The sequence below is a fragment of the Cryptomeria japonica genome, chromosome 11 (genome assembly GCF_030272615.1).
Source record: "Cryptomeria japonica chromosome 11, Sugi_1.0, whole genome shotgun sequence".
NCBI classification, from domain to species: domain Eukaryota; kingdom Viridiplantae; phylum Streptophyta; class Pinopsida; order Cupressales; family Cupressaceae; genus Cryptomeria; species Cryptomeria japonica.
The window spans coordinates 679454603-679471951 of record NC_081415.1 but is presented as its reverse complement, the minus strand read 5'-3'; the positions used below and the strand labels follow the sequence as shown (position 1 = coordinate 679471951).

Below are 17349 nucleotides of genomic sequence, written 5' to 3'. Positions count from 1 at the left end.
GAAGTAGGAGACACATGCATATAGATTACACTCAACCTTCTAATACATGGGATGACTCCACCATAGACTATTAACGCATGGTAAGACAAGGAACCAAACAAACACCATCCTAAATTTTATGTTAAACCCCTTGATACTCGAATCTGGCAACTTTCTAATTATATGGATGACCACATAACAAACACTATTAATGCATGGTAAAATGAAGGAATGGACAATAACCATCCTTCGTTTTATGTTAAGCCCTTTGATAGTCCAATCCTAGCTGTGTACAGTAAAGCTCCCTCCCCAAACTGCACGATGCATGTTCCTAAAAATAGAGCAATCTCATTTAGTCTACATAAGAATTTCTGGTTTATATATGTGATTACCTATTGGTATATGCATAAAAATTTGTTTATGGCATTCAACCTTCTATTTTTGAACAATATCCCACATTGTCTAGCACCTAGATGCTTTAAACATTTGATAGATCTAGAATGACAATGGTCACTGACAGATCATACATGTCCACATATAAAGAGACCAGGCAACCATCCAATTAACACTGCTTTCTCATTAATACTATCTATTTATCAACATCTTTCACTTCCATTGTTATCCCTCAAATTACTTTACAGCAAAGAGCTCATATTGATAAGCATATTTTAATCAAAATAATATAAATAATTATACAACCAACGCTCCTGCCAAGCACAGACAGGGCACTGGACAGCAGGGACCAAAAGATTTAGTTCCTTATATCATTTTTCATCAAAATGCCGTGTGCTTGGTATGGCTCCATTAGATAGTGCCTCATTCCCGGTTTGACAATTGTGAGCAAGAGCAAGATATAGAGGATTGTGCCATAACATTGTCTCTAGTCTCTACTATTTGCAATTTGTACAGATCGGTATTGGCAATACCCTACCTATTGTAGCTTCCCAGAAGAGACAATATTGTTGTTCAGCAGGGAAATGCACAGGTTCAGCTGCTCGTGCTTCTTTGGCCTTGTTATATAAGTCTTGAAACTTTTGGGTGAACTGCACAAAGTACAATTTTTCCCCATTGATAGAGTCTGTCCTTGCTGTGCAAAGTACACATCACTGATGCTAGGACCTAACTATGGACAATCCCACATTGCCTTAAGAAGCAAGCACATCCAAAATTTTAAATTTTACTACCAAATTAACAAACACGAGATTAAAAACGAGACCAGACTACCAATTGCTTTCTCACTGAAAAATTAAATCCTTTACTTCCATCATCATCCATAAAACTACTACAACAGGAATGAGGTTACTGGGGCAAGTATAGTTGATTGTAGAATTGATACACACAAATAATCTTACAGCCCACTTCCCTACCACAAATAAACAGGCTGCTGGACGGAAGGGGGCAAAAGATTTAGATCCCTGCAATGTTGCTCATCATAATGTTGTGTACCTGGTATGGCTCCAGTAGCTAATCTCAGTGCCTCATTCCCCGTTAAACAAAAGTGAGCAAGGGCAAGACCATTATCAACCAAAGCATTAAGATTTGGCATGGAAACTGACTGTCTAAGTTTTTGGTGCAATCCTCTGGACCCTATAACATTATCTCTATTATTTGGAACTTTGTACAGATCAGCATTTGCAATAAACCTTTCTGTGGCAGCATCCCATGATAGTTGATATTGTTGTTCAGCAGAAAGAGGTACAGGTTCAGCTGCTAATGCTTCTTTGACCTTATTAACAAACTCTTCAGAAGTTTTATACATCAGGCAGTTAGGAAATGACCCAAAAAATTCATTGGATGGGTGATCTGCACAAATAACAATTTTCCCCATTGCCAGAGCCTCTGCGGTTGCTGTGCAAAGGACATCACTGATACTAGGATTAATAAATACTTTGTAGCTGCACAGACAGAAAAGTTGTTACGGGCATCAGTTGCCAATCAAAGTCTAGCTACAGAAATGAAGTCTTGTAGAGGTCAAATTAAACATAGAAAAGAAAAAAATATTTACCCATGGATTAATTCATCTGCATGATCTCTCCCTTGATGAAATTTCATATTCAATGCCAGCTTCTTTGCTGCTGATTGAACCTCCAAAGAATCTTCTCCATTTCCAAAAACATCAATGTTGAACCCATTTAGTTCATCTTTATGTTTTACAAGCAGATCCACCAGCTCTCTATAGCCTTTTCCCCAAACCATCTTCCCTAAAAAATATGCCCCTTTGGAAAATGATTGCTCCCCAACCTCCCTATCCATAGCCACCTTTCTGCCAACTTCTAGGAATTTTGGACAAACACCATGTACATTGCAAACTATAGATTTTGGAAGATCTTGTGTAGAAGCTGACAAGCGTAAAATCTGCACAATAGCACCAAGGATTATTCAGTTCTTTCTAAGGTATCCAGTAAAAGAAATACGTAAATGGAAAAATGCAAATATCTATCTTAACTGTTTAAGAATGCTATAAAATCCCATCTCAATGATTCTAAGAAACGGTGATTATTATGAATATATGATCTGCACCTTATGACAATATGCACGGGAAATCCAGTTGTTGATATGTTTTACAAAGAATGCCTGTAAAGCTCCATTTTTCTCCCTTTTGATATACTCTAAATAGTTTGTGTGCACCACACCAACTACATGGCTAAACTTATCTGTCCACCGTTTTCCATGATAATACCAGTTCAAGTGTTCAGGTTCCTCCAACACTGCAATATCAGCTTCCTTATCTGGAATAAATTGTGAAGTATCACCAACAGCTATTATACTCCGTCTCTGCCTAGAAAACTGCAACAAAAGATGAAGCGCTTTTATGAGCCCAAAAAGCATTTCCATGTTTCAGTTAAACCTGAACAACCTTGACCTCACACTAGCAAGAATCAACACATGCAAATAAGTCATGGCGAAAAAGTTCAAAATTATCAAATAAAGAGGAGATAGAAGTAATCTACAGAACCTTTCCAGGATAAAAAGCTATCTTAAAATCTGATTTGAATCCAGTTCTTGATTCCAACCAATTCCGAACATAAGCTTCCTGTTCCTCTGGTGAGTCAAAAGTCAATTTGTTTGGGTATACTAGTTCCTGATCTTCTTTGCAAAGCCAAGGGACAAGCAAGGTAACATTCTGTTTTGCATTTTTAGCCAAATATGCAGCACGGAAAAGAGGATTAATAGCTGTGCCAGTCATCCAAGGTAAACTTGCAGTTGTAATTATTGCTACATTGCGCTTTCCTTCTTCCAGATTATGTTCCACGCTATCATTCCATGGGCCTGCCTGATAGCGATACCCTGTGCTTTGTAACACACTGGCTATCCTATTATCGAGCTCATCAGTGCTTGAATTGCTCTCCCTAGTGGCTATCATGGAATCTTTTGATAAACCAGAGTTTATGTCAAGCTGATCCTTCCTCCTATAGTTGCATAGCATATCCACAGCTTTCTCACATATATCTGCAAACAAGAACATCATTGTACACCAAATGACACAATATAATGAATTTGAGAAAAAAATCCCAAAAGATGTTGCTTAAAGAGATCTTTATAGTAGTTTATAAGAAAGTGTGATGTAATAAAGAATATTTACTAGCTTGTCTACTTCAACAAATTGTAATTACTCATACTCCCTAATTGAGATAAACATTAATGATGATTTCCTTCATAAAAACCAAATAAGGTCACTGAATTCTCTGAATCATTCAGTATTTCAGGGACAAGATTTCAGACTTCTAAAAGAAAACACACTTCTGAAAATATCTTAATGTCCTAGTCATACGAAAGAAAATTATGTCAAAGACAAGAAACATCTCTATTCAATATCAACTCAATGAAGTTAATTTTTGAATTGGCTGTAGGTCTGTCTTTGGTTGTTCAGTAATTATCTGTGAGCAAAGGAAAACAGAATGCTCTTTTTTCTCAACAATTGCATCACATTCATGGCCCTCAACAAGAGTTGAGGACGGAAAAGAGTGAGAAAGGTCACTGCATTGACAAATTAGAAAAACAACAAAAGCTTGTTCATTCTGAATTGTATATAGTCTCTACTTCTTCTGCCTCTTTGGCAAAAGAAAAGTTTAAGAATCTTCCAACTGAACTAGTACAAATGGCGTGCTTTAGTATCCAGTGTACAACTTTTACTAGCTGCTTGATCCATAAACATGCTGGAGATACCCTCCTAGCAGTCACCAACAACAGATTCATGCTTGTTAACCCTGAAAACACCTTCTAACACTGTATTTCCAACAATAAATGTTGTAATAACAGTCCAATATGAGTTGCAACCACAAAAGAAAACATGAAACAAGGGTGCATAACGCAAAAGAAGCATACACAGAGACTGAGAGTCCAATACAAGTATTTTCAAAGCCTCAAGGGTGAAATGGAGCTACAAAAGTGTTGCAAGAAGTTCAAAACACCTGCAACATGCCTGCACATTGGAAACCCATGTTCACTTAGAACAGTCAAAATGAACATATATTGAAGGTTACAATGAGAGCCAACCATACAGACATATTTTAAAATTCATATATGCTTTCCAAACATCCTTCCTTGTGCCAAAAGGAAGATCTAACATGGAGAAACCAAACTGAAACATGAAGAACCCTTCACCATACTCTGTTTTAACTGTGACAAATTTGCTGCTGGTTGCAAAGAGGTGATCTTGAATTTGCTGTGGTAGAAATGAAATCTGAAAGTGGTAGTTTTGAAATCATCGAGGCAATCTCAAATTTGCTGCCAGTGGAAACTGACAGTTTTATCAAGATCGATTTTCAACTTCGTTCTGTCATCTAGGCGACTCAAGAGGAATGAACATCACAACAATCCAAGTGGATGAAAGGATGATTCCACAATGCAGAGGAGGAAAACAACATGAAGGGGATTGTTCTACATGAAGGACTCAATAACACGTGAGGATGCAACATGGAGAAAAATACAACAAGAAGCTCAAGGATTTCCAAGGATGAAGTTGAGATGCTAGTTCAAAGGTCAAGATATTCAAGATGATGGTGAAACAAAGAAGAGGAACACCTCAAGAACATGAGAAAGGGATCAAGATAACATTGCTCTACAAGGAAATAGTTTACACTGACCTTGGATTTCCTCCAAGATCAACATAAGGAATTACAACTACAGGATAAAGAATTCCAAAAGATGAGGATACCTCAAGTACAATTCCACAACATGAAGTCCGGGTCTACATTTTTCAAAATTCAAAGGTTGAAAGTGGAAACCCATCACAAAGAGGAAGATTCCCAAACATGAAGATGTAAAAGTGAAACATGATCAAGGATGAATGATGGTTTCAAATGAGTTAATCAAAGTTAGAAACTTGATCAAGATGATGCAATTAAAAAATATAAGTCATCACATCAAACAATTGGATGATGTTGAGTATCAAGAGATATCTATGCTGAGGTGGCACCCAATCATCATCAACCAATCCAATGATGCCACTTCAACATGTCCAAGTGCATTGAACTTGACCCATTCCAAGAGGAGCAAGTGACATGTGGCATTACATCAAATATTATTCGATGTACCTAACCTCATCTCTTATTGGTTCATTGGTTCACATTCAAAGGACATGTGTCCAAAATGTTGTAATGATCTCATTGGTCAAATATTTAATGTAAGGTGGTGTTAGTTGTAACTAACCCTAATTAGGGTTTTGTTGTCCAAATCTCAGCCATTGATTTCAAATCAATACTGTCCCTTCATTTGTAATTCAAGCTCTATATAAGGCTTTGGCTTTTCATTTGTAAAGATTAATAGTCGGAGAATAGAGCAATAGTTAATAGTTAGAAATAATAGACAGTTAGCAAGTAGAAGTAGAGTAGGAGGATAGAACCAAGAATTGTTGCCAAGGCTATGTTGCAACAAACATATGATTTTCATTGAAGATATATTGGATTCTTGTGTGTTGTTTTCACATGTTGCATGGTTTCTACTTCTTCAGATTTAGTTAAAGATCATTGATTTTGGAGAAATGCGATGGCATGTGATGAATTCCTTGGTGTTCATAACATTTGTAATTTGTTGATTACAAATTGGCATGGTTAGTCTGAACCTCATTGCTGCAATAGTTTGATTGTGGATGTTCATTTGGATTGTGCTAGCATCGGGTATTTGAATGGATGTTTGCAATATGAAATTCATTTACTACCTTTGGAGATCGCATCAGTTTTGTGTGGTTGTTGTCATCATGGCAAAGCAAACCTTGATTTAAGGAATTTGTCTATTTGAGCATCATTCATTATCATCATTGTCCATGGGTCTAAATTAGATTAGATTCTCTATCCCCCTCCCTTTGATCTTTGTTTGGTAGAGGTAAAGTTAGTTTCCAAGTACCGGTTGTTTTGCAAAACATAAGTCCTTTTGTGTTACCAGCAAATCACATCATAAACACTGAGTCTATCCACAACATAAAATCGACTGTTCGCATTGTAAACCTTGGGGTTGCCTTGTTTGATCATGAAGTTTAGCATTTGAGGTTTGCTTGTTCAAGAGAGGATAGAATACTTAGTATTTTATTTTGTGTTCGAGGTATCATGAAAAACAAATCAACAACTTTCATTGGGGAGCAGAAGTAAGGAACAAAATTATAGTTCCTAAATTTAAAGCCAAAGCTATAAACACCATATCCACACTAAAGTAGAAATCCAAAGGGCAGGCTGGTTGACAATGCAATCTGCATTGCTATGGCAAGGAAAAATGAGGACATGAAGCAAGCTATCACACTAACGAGAGGGAACAAAAACAAAATGGAAGCCTATGCATTCTTCAAGGCTTATCATGAAAATCTCTTCACTCCAACACAAATTGAGCGACTACAAGAAATAATATAAGGGTTGTGCACCCTCTTCTACTATCAAGCCTGATAATAGGCAATCTGTACGAAAATTGATGTATTTCTTTTTTATATATCTATATAATGGGAGCTACCCACTTGGCAGCACTTTACCAAAATAAAAAATAAAAACCAAAATTTAAATAACTAAATATTTTAAGGTTATGTTTTATTCCCTTAGATGTATTAATAATTGAATATATGTATGTATGTATAATTACCATATCCAACCATATTTGCAACAAGAGATCTTGAAAATTTGTTGTATCGATATCTGGTACTGTATCCATTTCCATGAAACTCTGGTACATTGTCATTGTTTTGTGCAGTGAAGCTAATTGTCCTTAATGAATATTTACATACGGATTCTGCTGATTTTATGCAAATATAACCAGAAATATTCTTACAATCTCGTATTGGAATGGTAGACTCAAGTAAGAGCATTTTCCTTTTAATAACACCATTATATAACTTAGCTTTCTGGCTTCGCACTTTAAATAAATTATTGAAGAATACACCATATGAAATATCTTATTCCATAAGATACCAAACTGAAATATCACATCCAAGCTTCTAAGCATAAAAGCAATGAGCTTTTTCTTTACCTTTTTTTACACCAAGTTGATCTAGTAATGGCTCAGATTGCTTAACAAGACTCGCCAAAAGCTCTGGAACATCCAATGGTGGCACATCCTGAACCCAGAAGAAAATTTCAAATTATAAAACATTTTGCAGATTTCTGAAATGAGAACAAAACAATTCATTGCCTATGGAAAATCAGTTTATATTATGCAGTTGCAAATAAAGTAAAGTGAGCTTTTGAAAAGAAGTTACATTGATCTACTTTTAAATCTGTATTCTAAGTGACAGTATAAGGTGACAAATGATATATTCACAATGTAGAAACGGCATACTTCAGTACACAAAAGCTATTTAATGCCATGATCTTCATTTTACAGCAGTATCCAGACTGCACATGCAACTATCCTAATGAGCTAACATTTTTCAAATTCTAAAATCAAAAAATATACATGGACAACTGAGAACGAGAGAAACAAATATACCTTTGCATCTTGGGAGTCCATCGGAGTAATTTTCTGAAGCAAAAACATGTGTATAATTAGAAAACTGTTGAGACATGAAGAAACTATTGCATAATGTCTAGCTGTATTGACTGTAAGTAATTGGAAAATAGACATATCTATGATTGAAGAACTGTTAAAGAATGAAGAAACTGTTGCATAATGTCTAGCTGCATTGCTTGTAATTTATTTGAAAATAAACATATCTATAATTAGAGAACTGTTGAAAAATGAGAAACTATAGCATAATGTCTAACTGCATTGCTTGTAAGTAATTTAAAAATATCCAACAGGAATCCGTAGTATGGTTTACTTTTAAAGCAGCACAACTCAAAACCAGTAATAGTATCATGAATGCCATTTTATCTACCATAATGAGGAACCTCTCAAGAGTCTCAACTAGTAAAATTATTTACTCCATTTTCTATGAACAATTATAGTTAAAGCACAACATTGTCAAAATATCATCAAATTAATGTCAACTGTAGCAGATAGTTTCATTGAAATATAACAATAAGCCTTTGGCCAAATATTGATTTCGAAATATCAAACTAATTGTGCTAGTTACATCATACATTTGTTGTAAAAAAAATAAGGATATAAACTACCGCAAGTTATTTGTCATAGAAGTATTAAATAACCACATTGAATGTTAAAATTTGGTATACTAAAGAAGCATTTGATTATGATCAAATGGTCTGTATCACGGAAATAGAATACTGGAAAATAAAAATTCAAATATTCAAGTTAAGCCACATTACAAGAGCAAACACTATTAAATTTAAGACTACTTTCCATAATCGAAGAAAATTCAGAAGAAACTAGCTTTTGTTGTTGTGCAACACTGACTTCACCTTCCATAAAACATTGTAATGACCCAAAATTTTGGCTTTCAAAAGGATACATTCATCTCAAACAAGAATATCATAATCTCTAACTAAACCTATAATAGATTTCAAATAAACGAGTAAGCATTCCATCTTTTTTATTTTCCAGTATTCCATTTCCGTGATACAGACCCTTTGATCATAATCAAATGCTTCTTTAGTATACCAAATTTTAGCATTCAATGTGGTTATTTAATACTTCTATGAAAAATAACTTGCGGTAGTTTATATCCTTATATTTTTTACAACAAACGTATGATGTAACCAGCACAATTAGTTTGATATTTCAAAATCAATATTTGGCCAAAGGCTTATTGTTATATTTCAATGAAACTATCTGCTACAGTTGACATTAATTTGATGATATTTTGACAATGTAGGTGTTGGAGCCAAATTATCATTAATGATTTAAATATATGTGTCATGAAATATACCCATTTAATAAGAGAACCAATTCTTATGAGAAAGCCATCATATAGAATAAGAACTCCTATGAATTAGTATAAACAACAGCAGCAAAGTTGTGTTCCACAGGGACAAGTCCCTGGCCCTCAAACCCCCATCCCCATCAGCAATGGCATTTTGAGTATGGCAGGATGGCAGGGGATGTTCCCTAGCTGTCTCTAACAATCTTAAAAATTCCGAAACATTTCAGAAGTAGGCTGCAGGAACAGGAAACACTGTGGAGATGTTTAGCTGTCCCCGAGGCAGCCAGGGTCATTTGAGATGTCCTTCAAATGTCCTAAAGACAGGCAGACATCCGTAATAGCAAGGCAACTTTTTATAATGTTAAAAAAAAAAAGCAGAATTCTTTCATGACCTTTAAAAAATGCTGTTTGAAAATTCCTTCATGAATCTGAAGAACTTATATAACCACTATATTATATAAGAATATTACCTGCCACTAAGTATTGTTATTTTAGGGGATTTTGAGGGCATATCATCTCCACCTTAATCAATAGTACTCCTACTTGATAGCAAAATTAAATTGTTGCAAACATGAAATAGTAGATACACATAACATGACACAATTGCTGCAACTTTGACAGTGTCTCTACAAACTTGAAAAGGTTTACAACCACCATTCACAACTGTTTATTTCATAGTAATAAAAATCTTTAATAAATTGTGATTTATCACAACAAATCACCACTTGGCCTAAATGGTGATCCAATCCAGATCAGGTTGCCGATTATTTCTTCTGATTGCTGGCATGATTACTGAAGTTTCTTGTTATTTCCTTGGATTGCTGGCATTGTTCTTGAGGCTGGTTTAATTGCAAATAAACTGCAACTTTTTCATCCAGTCTTTTTCAATTTGCCTATCAAATAATCGTCTCTTAAATTTTCTGTCAAAACTAGATTTCTACGTTGCAGATTTGGATCTTTCCAAAGAAACCAAACATTTGGTCAATTAGGATACACTTGAGGCACTCATTCTTCAGCAAATATCCATTCCATTCTCATTCAGTTAAGGTCTAATTACTGTTATATGGCCTCAATACTCCAATTATTTTAAGGGTTCGGAGCTTCAAGCACTAAAATAATGAAAAATAGCATGCACCATGAAGGTCCATGTGGCCTTGCAGGCCTGAATTTGAGCTTAGTGGCAGGGCTGCCACCATTCGACCTCACCTTGTATCACGTCACAAAACACATAAGGGGCAGCATCAACCCTGCTGGGAACTGCAGATCCCAAGCTCCCACTCTTGTTTAAAAAGCAACCTTAATAATTGTTTTGGGCTGCATCTGATGGAAAAGAAGTGTTTTTCTTTTTTCTTTATTTCACTTGAAATAATGAAAACAACATTCTTTACCCTAATTTTATGATTTCTGTTTTCCAGTTTCCTAGTTAATTGAATTACAATCCCAATCCCAAGATAGACTTTGGCTCCTGGGACCCCACCTTGTGTCACGTCACAAAACACGTAATGGGCAGCATCAACCCTGCTGGGCACTGCTGATCCCAAGCTCCCACTCTTGTTTAAAAAGCAAACATAATAATTATTTTGGGCTGCGCCTGATGGAAAAGAAATGTTGTTGTTTTTCCTTTATTTCACTTGAAATAATGAAAATAGCATTTTTTATCCTAATTTTATGATTTTCCATTTTCCAGTTTCCTAGTTTATTAAATTACAATGCCAATCCCAAGATAGACTTTTGCTCCTGTGGTTAAGAAAATAACAGTAGGCTAGAGCACTGAATTGAGCACAAAAGGGTGCTATCAAATCATATAATAAACACAAACATAATGAAGACAGCATGCAGATAGATAGTATGGAATTAGCTTAAATGTTATGTTATGGCAAAGCTCCATCATCAAATCACTAGAAGATATTTCGGAGAGTTAAAACTGAGTAAAATGCCACATCTAATTCTAGCTGTGGTATATCCATTGCCTCTCAAAGAGCACCCCACAAGGTAAATTTACCAATTTATAAAAATAAAAATTCAATGCATTGTCACTAAAGTGACTGATGTGTGATTCAATGGTGAGCTGGAGCTTTAATGATAGCAAAGCCCAATATTCAAATTCTCAGAGACCTGTTAGATACTGAAAAGTTAGTTGAGTGAAATGAACTTAAATGCGAACTTATAGAAAAGCCAAAATTCAAAACTATGGAAGACAAGTTAGATATTGAAAAGCTTAGTTGAATGGAATGAAGTTAAATGCAAAAAACTATAGCAATGCCCAAATTTCAAATCCATGGTATACATGTTAGATATTGAAAAGCTAGTTGACTGGATCAAAATTAAATGAAAGACATGTTAGATATTGAAAACCTAGTTGAATGGAATGAACTTAAATGCAAAATTATAGAAAAGCCCAAAATTCAAATCCGTGGAAGACATGTCAGATATTGAAAAGCTTATATGACTGTAATGAAGTTAAATGCAAAAGTATAGCAAAGCGCAAAATTCAAATCCATGGAAGGCATGTTAGATATTGATAGTTGACCGGGTGAATAGTAAACTGAAAAGTTAGTTGAGTGAAATGAACTTAAATGCGAACTTATAGAAAAGCCAAAATTCAAAACTATGGAAGACAAGTTAGATATTGAAAAGCTTAGTTGAATGGAATGAAGTTAAATGCAAAAAACTATAGCAATGCCCAAATTTCAAATCCATGGTATACATGTTAGATATTGAAAAGCTAGTTGACTGGATCAAAATTAAATGAAAGACATGTTAGATATTGAAAACCTAGTTGAATGGAATGAACTTAAATGCAAAATTATAGAAAAGCCCAAAATTCAAATCCGTGGAAGACATGTCAGATATTGAAAAGCTTAGATGACTGTAATGAAGTTAAATGCAAAAGTATAGCAAAGCGCAAAATTCAAATCCATGGAAGGCATGTTAGATATTGATAGTTGACCGGGTGAATAGTAAACTGAAAAGTTAGTTGAGTGAAATGAACTTAAATGCGAACTTATAGAAAAGCCAAAATTCAAAACTATGGAAGACAAGTTAGATATTGAAAAGCTTAGTTGAATGGAATGAAGTTAAATGCAAAAAACTATAGCAATGCCCAAATTTCAAATCCATGGTATACATGTTAGATATTGAAAAGCTAGTTGACTGGATCAAAATTAAATGAAAGACATGTTAGATATTGAAAACCTAGTTGAATGGAATGAACTTAAATGCAAAATTATAGAAAAGCCCAAAATTCAAATCCGTGGAAGACATGTCAGATATTGAAAAGCTTAGATGACTGTAATGAAGTTAAATGCAAAAGTATAGCAAAGCGCAAAATTCAAATCCATGGAAGGCATGTTAGATATTGATAGTTGACCGGGTGAATAGTAAACTGAAAAGTTAGTTGAGTGAAATGAACTTAAATGCGAACTTATAGAAAAGCCAAAATTCAAAACTATGGAAGACAAGTTAGATATTGAAAAGCTTAGTTGAATGGAATGAAGTTAAATGCAAAAAACTATAGCAATGCCCAAATTTCAAATCCATGGTATACATGTTAGATATTGAAAAGCTAGTTGACTGGATCAAAATTAAATGAAAGACATGTTAGATATTGAAAACCTAGTTGAATGGAATGAACTTAAATGCAAAATTATAGAAAAGCCCAAAATTCAAATCCGTGGAAGACATGTCAGATATTGAAAAGCTTAGATGACTGTAATGAAGTTAAATGCAAAAGTATAGCAAAGCGCAAAATTCAAATCCATGGAAGGCATGTTAGATATTGATAGTTGACCGGGTGAATAGTAAACTGAAAAGTTAGTTGAGTGAAATGAACTTAAATGCGAACTTATAGAAAAGCCAAAATTCAAAACTATGGAAGACAAGTTAGATATTGAAAAGCTTAGTTGAATGGAATGAAGTTAAATGCAAAAAACTATAGCAATGCCCAAATTTCAAATCCATGGTATACATGTTAGATATTGAAAAGCTAGTTGACTGGATCAAAATTAAATGAAAGACATGTTAGATATTGAAAACCTAGTTGAATGGAATGAACTTAAATGCAAAATTATAGAAAAGCCCAAAATTCAAATCCGTGGAAGACATGTCAGATATTGAAAAGCTTAGATGACTGTAATGAAGTTAAATGCAAAAGTATAGCAAAGCGCAAAATTCAAATCCATGGAAGGCATGTTAGATATTGATAGTTGACCGGGTGAATAGTAAACTGAAAAGTTAGTTGAGTGAAATGAACTTAAATGCGAACTTATAGAAAAGCCAAAATTCAAAACTATGGAAGACAAGTTAGATATTGAAAAGCTTAGTTGAATGGAATGAAGTTAAATGCAAAAAACTATAGCAATGCCCAAATTTCAAATCCATGGTATACATGTTAGATATTGAAAAGCTAGTTGACTGGATCAAAATTAAATGAAAGACATGTTAGATATTGAAAACCTAGTTGAATGGAATGAACTTAAATGCAAAATTATAGAAAAGCCCAAAATTCAAATCCGTGGAAGACATGTCAGATATTGAAAAGCTTAGATGACTGTAATGAAGTTAAATGCAAAAGTATAGCAAAGCGCAAAATTCAAATCCATGGAAGGCATGTTAGATATTGATAGTTGACCGGGTGAATAGTAAACTGAAAAGTTAGTTGAGTGAAATGAACTTAAATGCGAACTTATAGAAAAGCCAAAATTCAAAACTATGGAAGACAAGTTAGATATTGAAAAGCTTAGTTGAATGGAATGAAGTTAAATGCAAAAAACTATAGCAATGCCCAAATTTCAAATCCATGGTATACATGTTAGATATTGAAAAGCTAGTTGACTGGATCAAAATTAAATGAAAGACATGTTAGATATTGAAAACCTAGTTGAATGGAATGAACTTAAATGCAAAATTATAGAAAAGCCCAAAATTCAAATCCGTGGAAGACATGTCAGATATTGAAAAGCTTAGATGACTGTAATGAAGTTAAATGCAAAAGTATAGCAAAGCGCAAAATTCAAATCCATGGAAGGCATGTTAGATATTGATAGTTGACCGGGTGAATAGTAAACTGAAAAGTTAGTTGAGTGAAATGAACTTAAATGCGAACTTATAGAAAAGCCAAAATTCAAAACTATGGAAGACAAGTTAGATATTGAAAAGCTTAGTTGAATGGAATGAAGTTAAATGCAAAAAACTATAGCAATGCCCAAATTTCAAATCCATGGTATACATGTTAGATATTGAAAAGCTAGTTGACTGGATCAAAATTAAATGAAAGACATGTTAGATATTGAAAACCTAGTTGAATGGAATGAACTTAAATGCAAAATTATAGAAAAGCCCAAAATTCAAATCCGTGGAAGACATGTCAGATATTGAAAAGCTTAGATGACTGTAATGAAGTTAAATGCAAAAGTATAGCAAAGCGCAAAATTCAAATCCATGGAAGGCATGTTAGATATTGATAGTTGACCGGGTGAATAGTAAACTGAAAAGTTAGTTGAGTGAAATGAACTTAAATGCGAACTTATAGAAAAGCCAAAATTCAAAACTATGGAAGACAAGTTAGATATTGAAAAGCTTAGTTGAATGGAATGAAGTTAAATGCAAAAAACTATAGCAATGCCCAAATTTCAAATCCATGGTATACATGTTAGATATTGAAAAGCTAGTTGACTGGATCAAAATTAAATGAAAGACATGTTAGATATTGAAAACCTAGTTGAATGGAATGAACTTAAATGCAAAATTATAGAAAAGCCCAAAATTCAAATCCGTGGAAGACATGTCAGATATTGAAAAGCTTAGATGACTGTAATGAAGTTAAATGCAAAAGTATAGCAAAGCGCAAAATTCAAATCCATGGAAGGCATGTTAGATATTGATAGTTGACCGGGTGAATAGTAAATGCAAAATTGTAGCAAAGCCCCAAATTCAAATCCCCCATTAGGCATATTCGGTAGTGATAAGCTAATTTTAAACACAACAGTATAGCAAAGCCCCAAATTCAAATTATCAGGGATGTTTAGCATTGAAAATCTACTTGAATGGTATGATATAAAATAATAAAACTTTAAGTTACGGTAAAGCCCAAAATTCAAATCCACAGAAAACGTGTCTAGTATGAAAAGGTAATTGAATGGAATAAACATAAACCTAAAACTATCGCAAAACCCCATATTCAAATCTCCATACGACATGTTATGTATTGGAATTGGGTACTAGTTGCATGGTAGCGGATGGTAGCCACATGACTCGGTTTGAATTTCATCGCTGGGAATTGGTTAGATTACTTCCCAATCAAAAACATATTAAAATTTACTACAATACCGACCACGAAAAGGGAAGACATGTCTAGTACTGAAAAGCTAATTGAATGGAATACGCTTAGACATGACATAATTTCGAAGTCCCATAAGACATGTAAAAATATTGGAATTGGGTACTCGTTGCATGTTCCCTGATGTAATCCACAGGACAGGGTTCAAGTATCATCACTGAGCCTTGGGTAAGATTATTACACAATCAAAAAAAATATTAAAATTGCGTAAAATAACACATCCATCTATCATGGAAAGGAAAAAGAGAGCATCGAGGAGAAGAAATTGACTACCAAGTTCTTCTTCACGTTTTCGATGAATTCGGAAGCCGACTTGCCATAATCAGCTCTCTTATCGAGATCCTTGAGGCCGTCTTTAAAAACCCTAAAAGGCTCCCACTCCTTGAGAGAAAGAACCTCCTCGCTCTTCCATCTGGGAGCAGGCACCTCTGAAACCCTTGTAATAACTCTCCTCCTGACGTTATTCTTCATCCCGCCATTAACAATCCTCCTTTCTTTAGAACCATTTTCCAAATAAAACCCATCGTCGTCAACCACCTGCTCAGCCCCAAACGCCCTCTTGATCGCAGACAAATCAATACTCGAAGACGGACCCCATTTGCTCAAAATTTCACCATAATATTGCGCAGTGAAATCCGGGCTGGAATACACGCGGCGCAGCTCCGTGAACTTGGGCTTCAGCTTCTTGAAAAATTCCAAATCCTGCAGAGAAACGTTACTCCCACTGTTGTTATTATTAAAACGCATATTGGTGCTGCTTGTATTCATTAGGTTTTCCCACTCTCTGTCGAAGGAGCTGGCCAAGCCTTTCAGCGGTTCTTTGATTTTGTTCGCTCTTGCTCGCATTAATTTAAGGTCTGCATTTGCCCCTTCACGGACATCCTTCCACCCTTTGGAAATGAAGGAAAAAGCCTTTTCTGAAGTTGAAGGAGGACAATCTGTAGCCATTCTCGCCATTTTCTTCACTTCCTGCGTATCATTCCCATAAACCGTGCTCCAAAGGCCGCCGCTGTACTGCTCTAAATGCTTCGTGCTCTCCTCAATTTTCTTGAACTTTCTGTCAATTTCCTTGAAGATTTCGATGTGAGGCTACTGCATTGCCACGCAATCTGCCAGATCGGACGGCCTTTGATATCGATTTCTACACAGCTGGCGTTTTGAAGCGCCACGAAATTTGTGTGATTGGGCCAGCAATACACGGATAAAAATGCGCATGTATATTCTCGTGAATATTCGCGTGATGGGCTCTGTTCGCTAAAAGCGTATATCCTTTCGACAAGAGCAATGTGCGGTCGAAATGTGTGGAAAACTGGACATTTTTGTTTTTTATCCACAAAATTTGTCGATTTGACTGAAGTCTTTGTAATGTAGCTTCTATTTGTAGGTGTTCGAGACGTAAACGGCTCTGGGATTCCTTCCAGTCAATGCTGATAGCAGAAAAACGTTTAATTTCACAATTTTCGTTACCAGAAATAGAAATTTACAGCCCGATTGAAATTACAACAATATTCTGTTTTCACACTCATTAATTGAGTCCTATTTTTAAGGGCTTCGGCATGTTTGAAGAATCTAATGAATGTGGCAACAGGAAGCAACCTCGAATCGTTTGGACCGGAACTTAAAAGAAAGCTGAAATTGGCCATGTGTTCCTTTTTGTAGCTCCATTTTCTACTCATGGCGGACGAAATGCTCGGACCACGCGTGAAATGGAGACTGTAATTGTCAAGTCCATTTTACTGATTGAAACTGATCTCTTACTCCGAAATTTTCTCACTATTATTTTAAAGGGTTG

At 35.0% G+C, this 17349-nt stretch overlaps 1 protein-coding gene across 1 annotated transcript; it reads right to left on the bottom strand.

The window, feature by feature from the left end:
* Window positions 1–536: 536 nt before the first annotated feature.
* LOC131038105 (digalactosyldiacylglycerol synthase 1, chloroplastic) lies at window positions 537–16995 on the bottom strand. The gene is made up of 7 exons (XM_057970413.2): window positions 15831–16995; window positions 7888–7920; window positions 7429–7516; window positions 2936–3429; window positions 2500–2766; window positions 1985–2334; window positions 537–1874 (listed from the first exon to the last, which is right to left on the bottom strand). The coding sequence occupies exons 1-7, from the start codon at window positions 16512–16514 to the stop codon at window positions 1343–1345; spliced, it is 2448 nt and encodes an 815-aa protein (XP_057826396.2). The 5' UTR covers window positions 16515–16995; the 3' UTR covers window positions 537–1342.
* Between the last annotated feature and the right edge of the window lie 354 nt (window positions 16996–17349).

What these genes read in the sequence shown, in the direction of transcription:
- LOC131038105 (XM_057970413.2), bottom strand. Translation starts at nt 16,514, where the DNA reads ATGGCGAGAATGGCTACAGATTGTCCTCCTTCAACTTCAGAAAAGGCT. An exon ending in TGGACTCCCAAGATGCAAAG is followed by an intron (nt 7,517 to 7,887) that starts GTATATTTGTTT and finishes TTCTGGGTTCAG; the next exon opens with GATGTGCCACCATTGGATGT. An exon ending in TCAACTTGGTGTAAAAAAAG is followed by an intron (nt 3,430 to 7,428) that starts GTAAAGAAAAAG and finishes TCTTGTTTGCAG; the next exon opens with ATATATGTGAGAAAGCTGTG.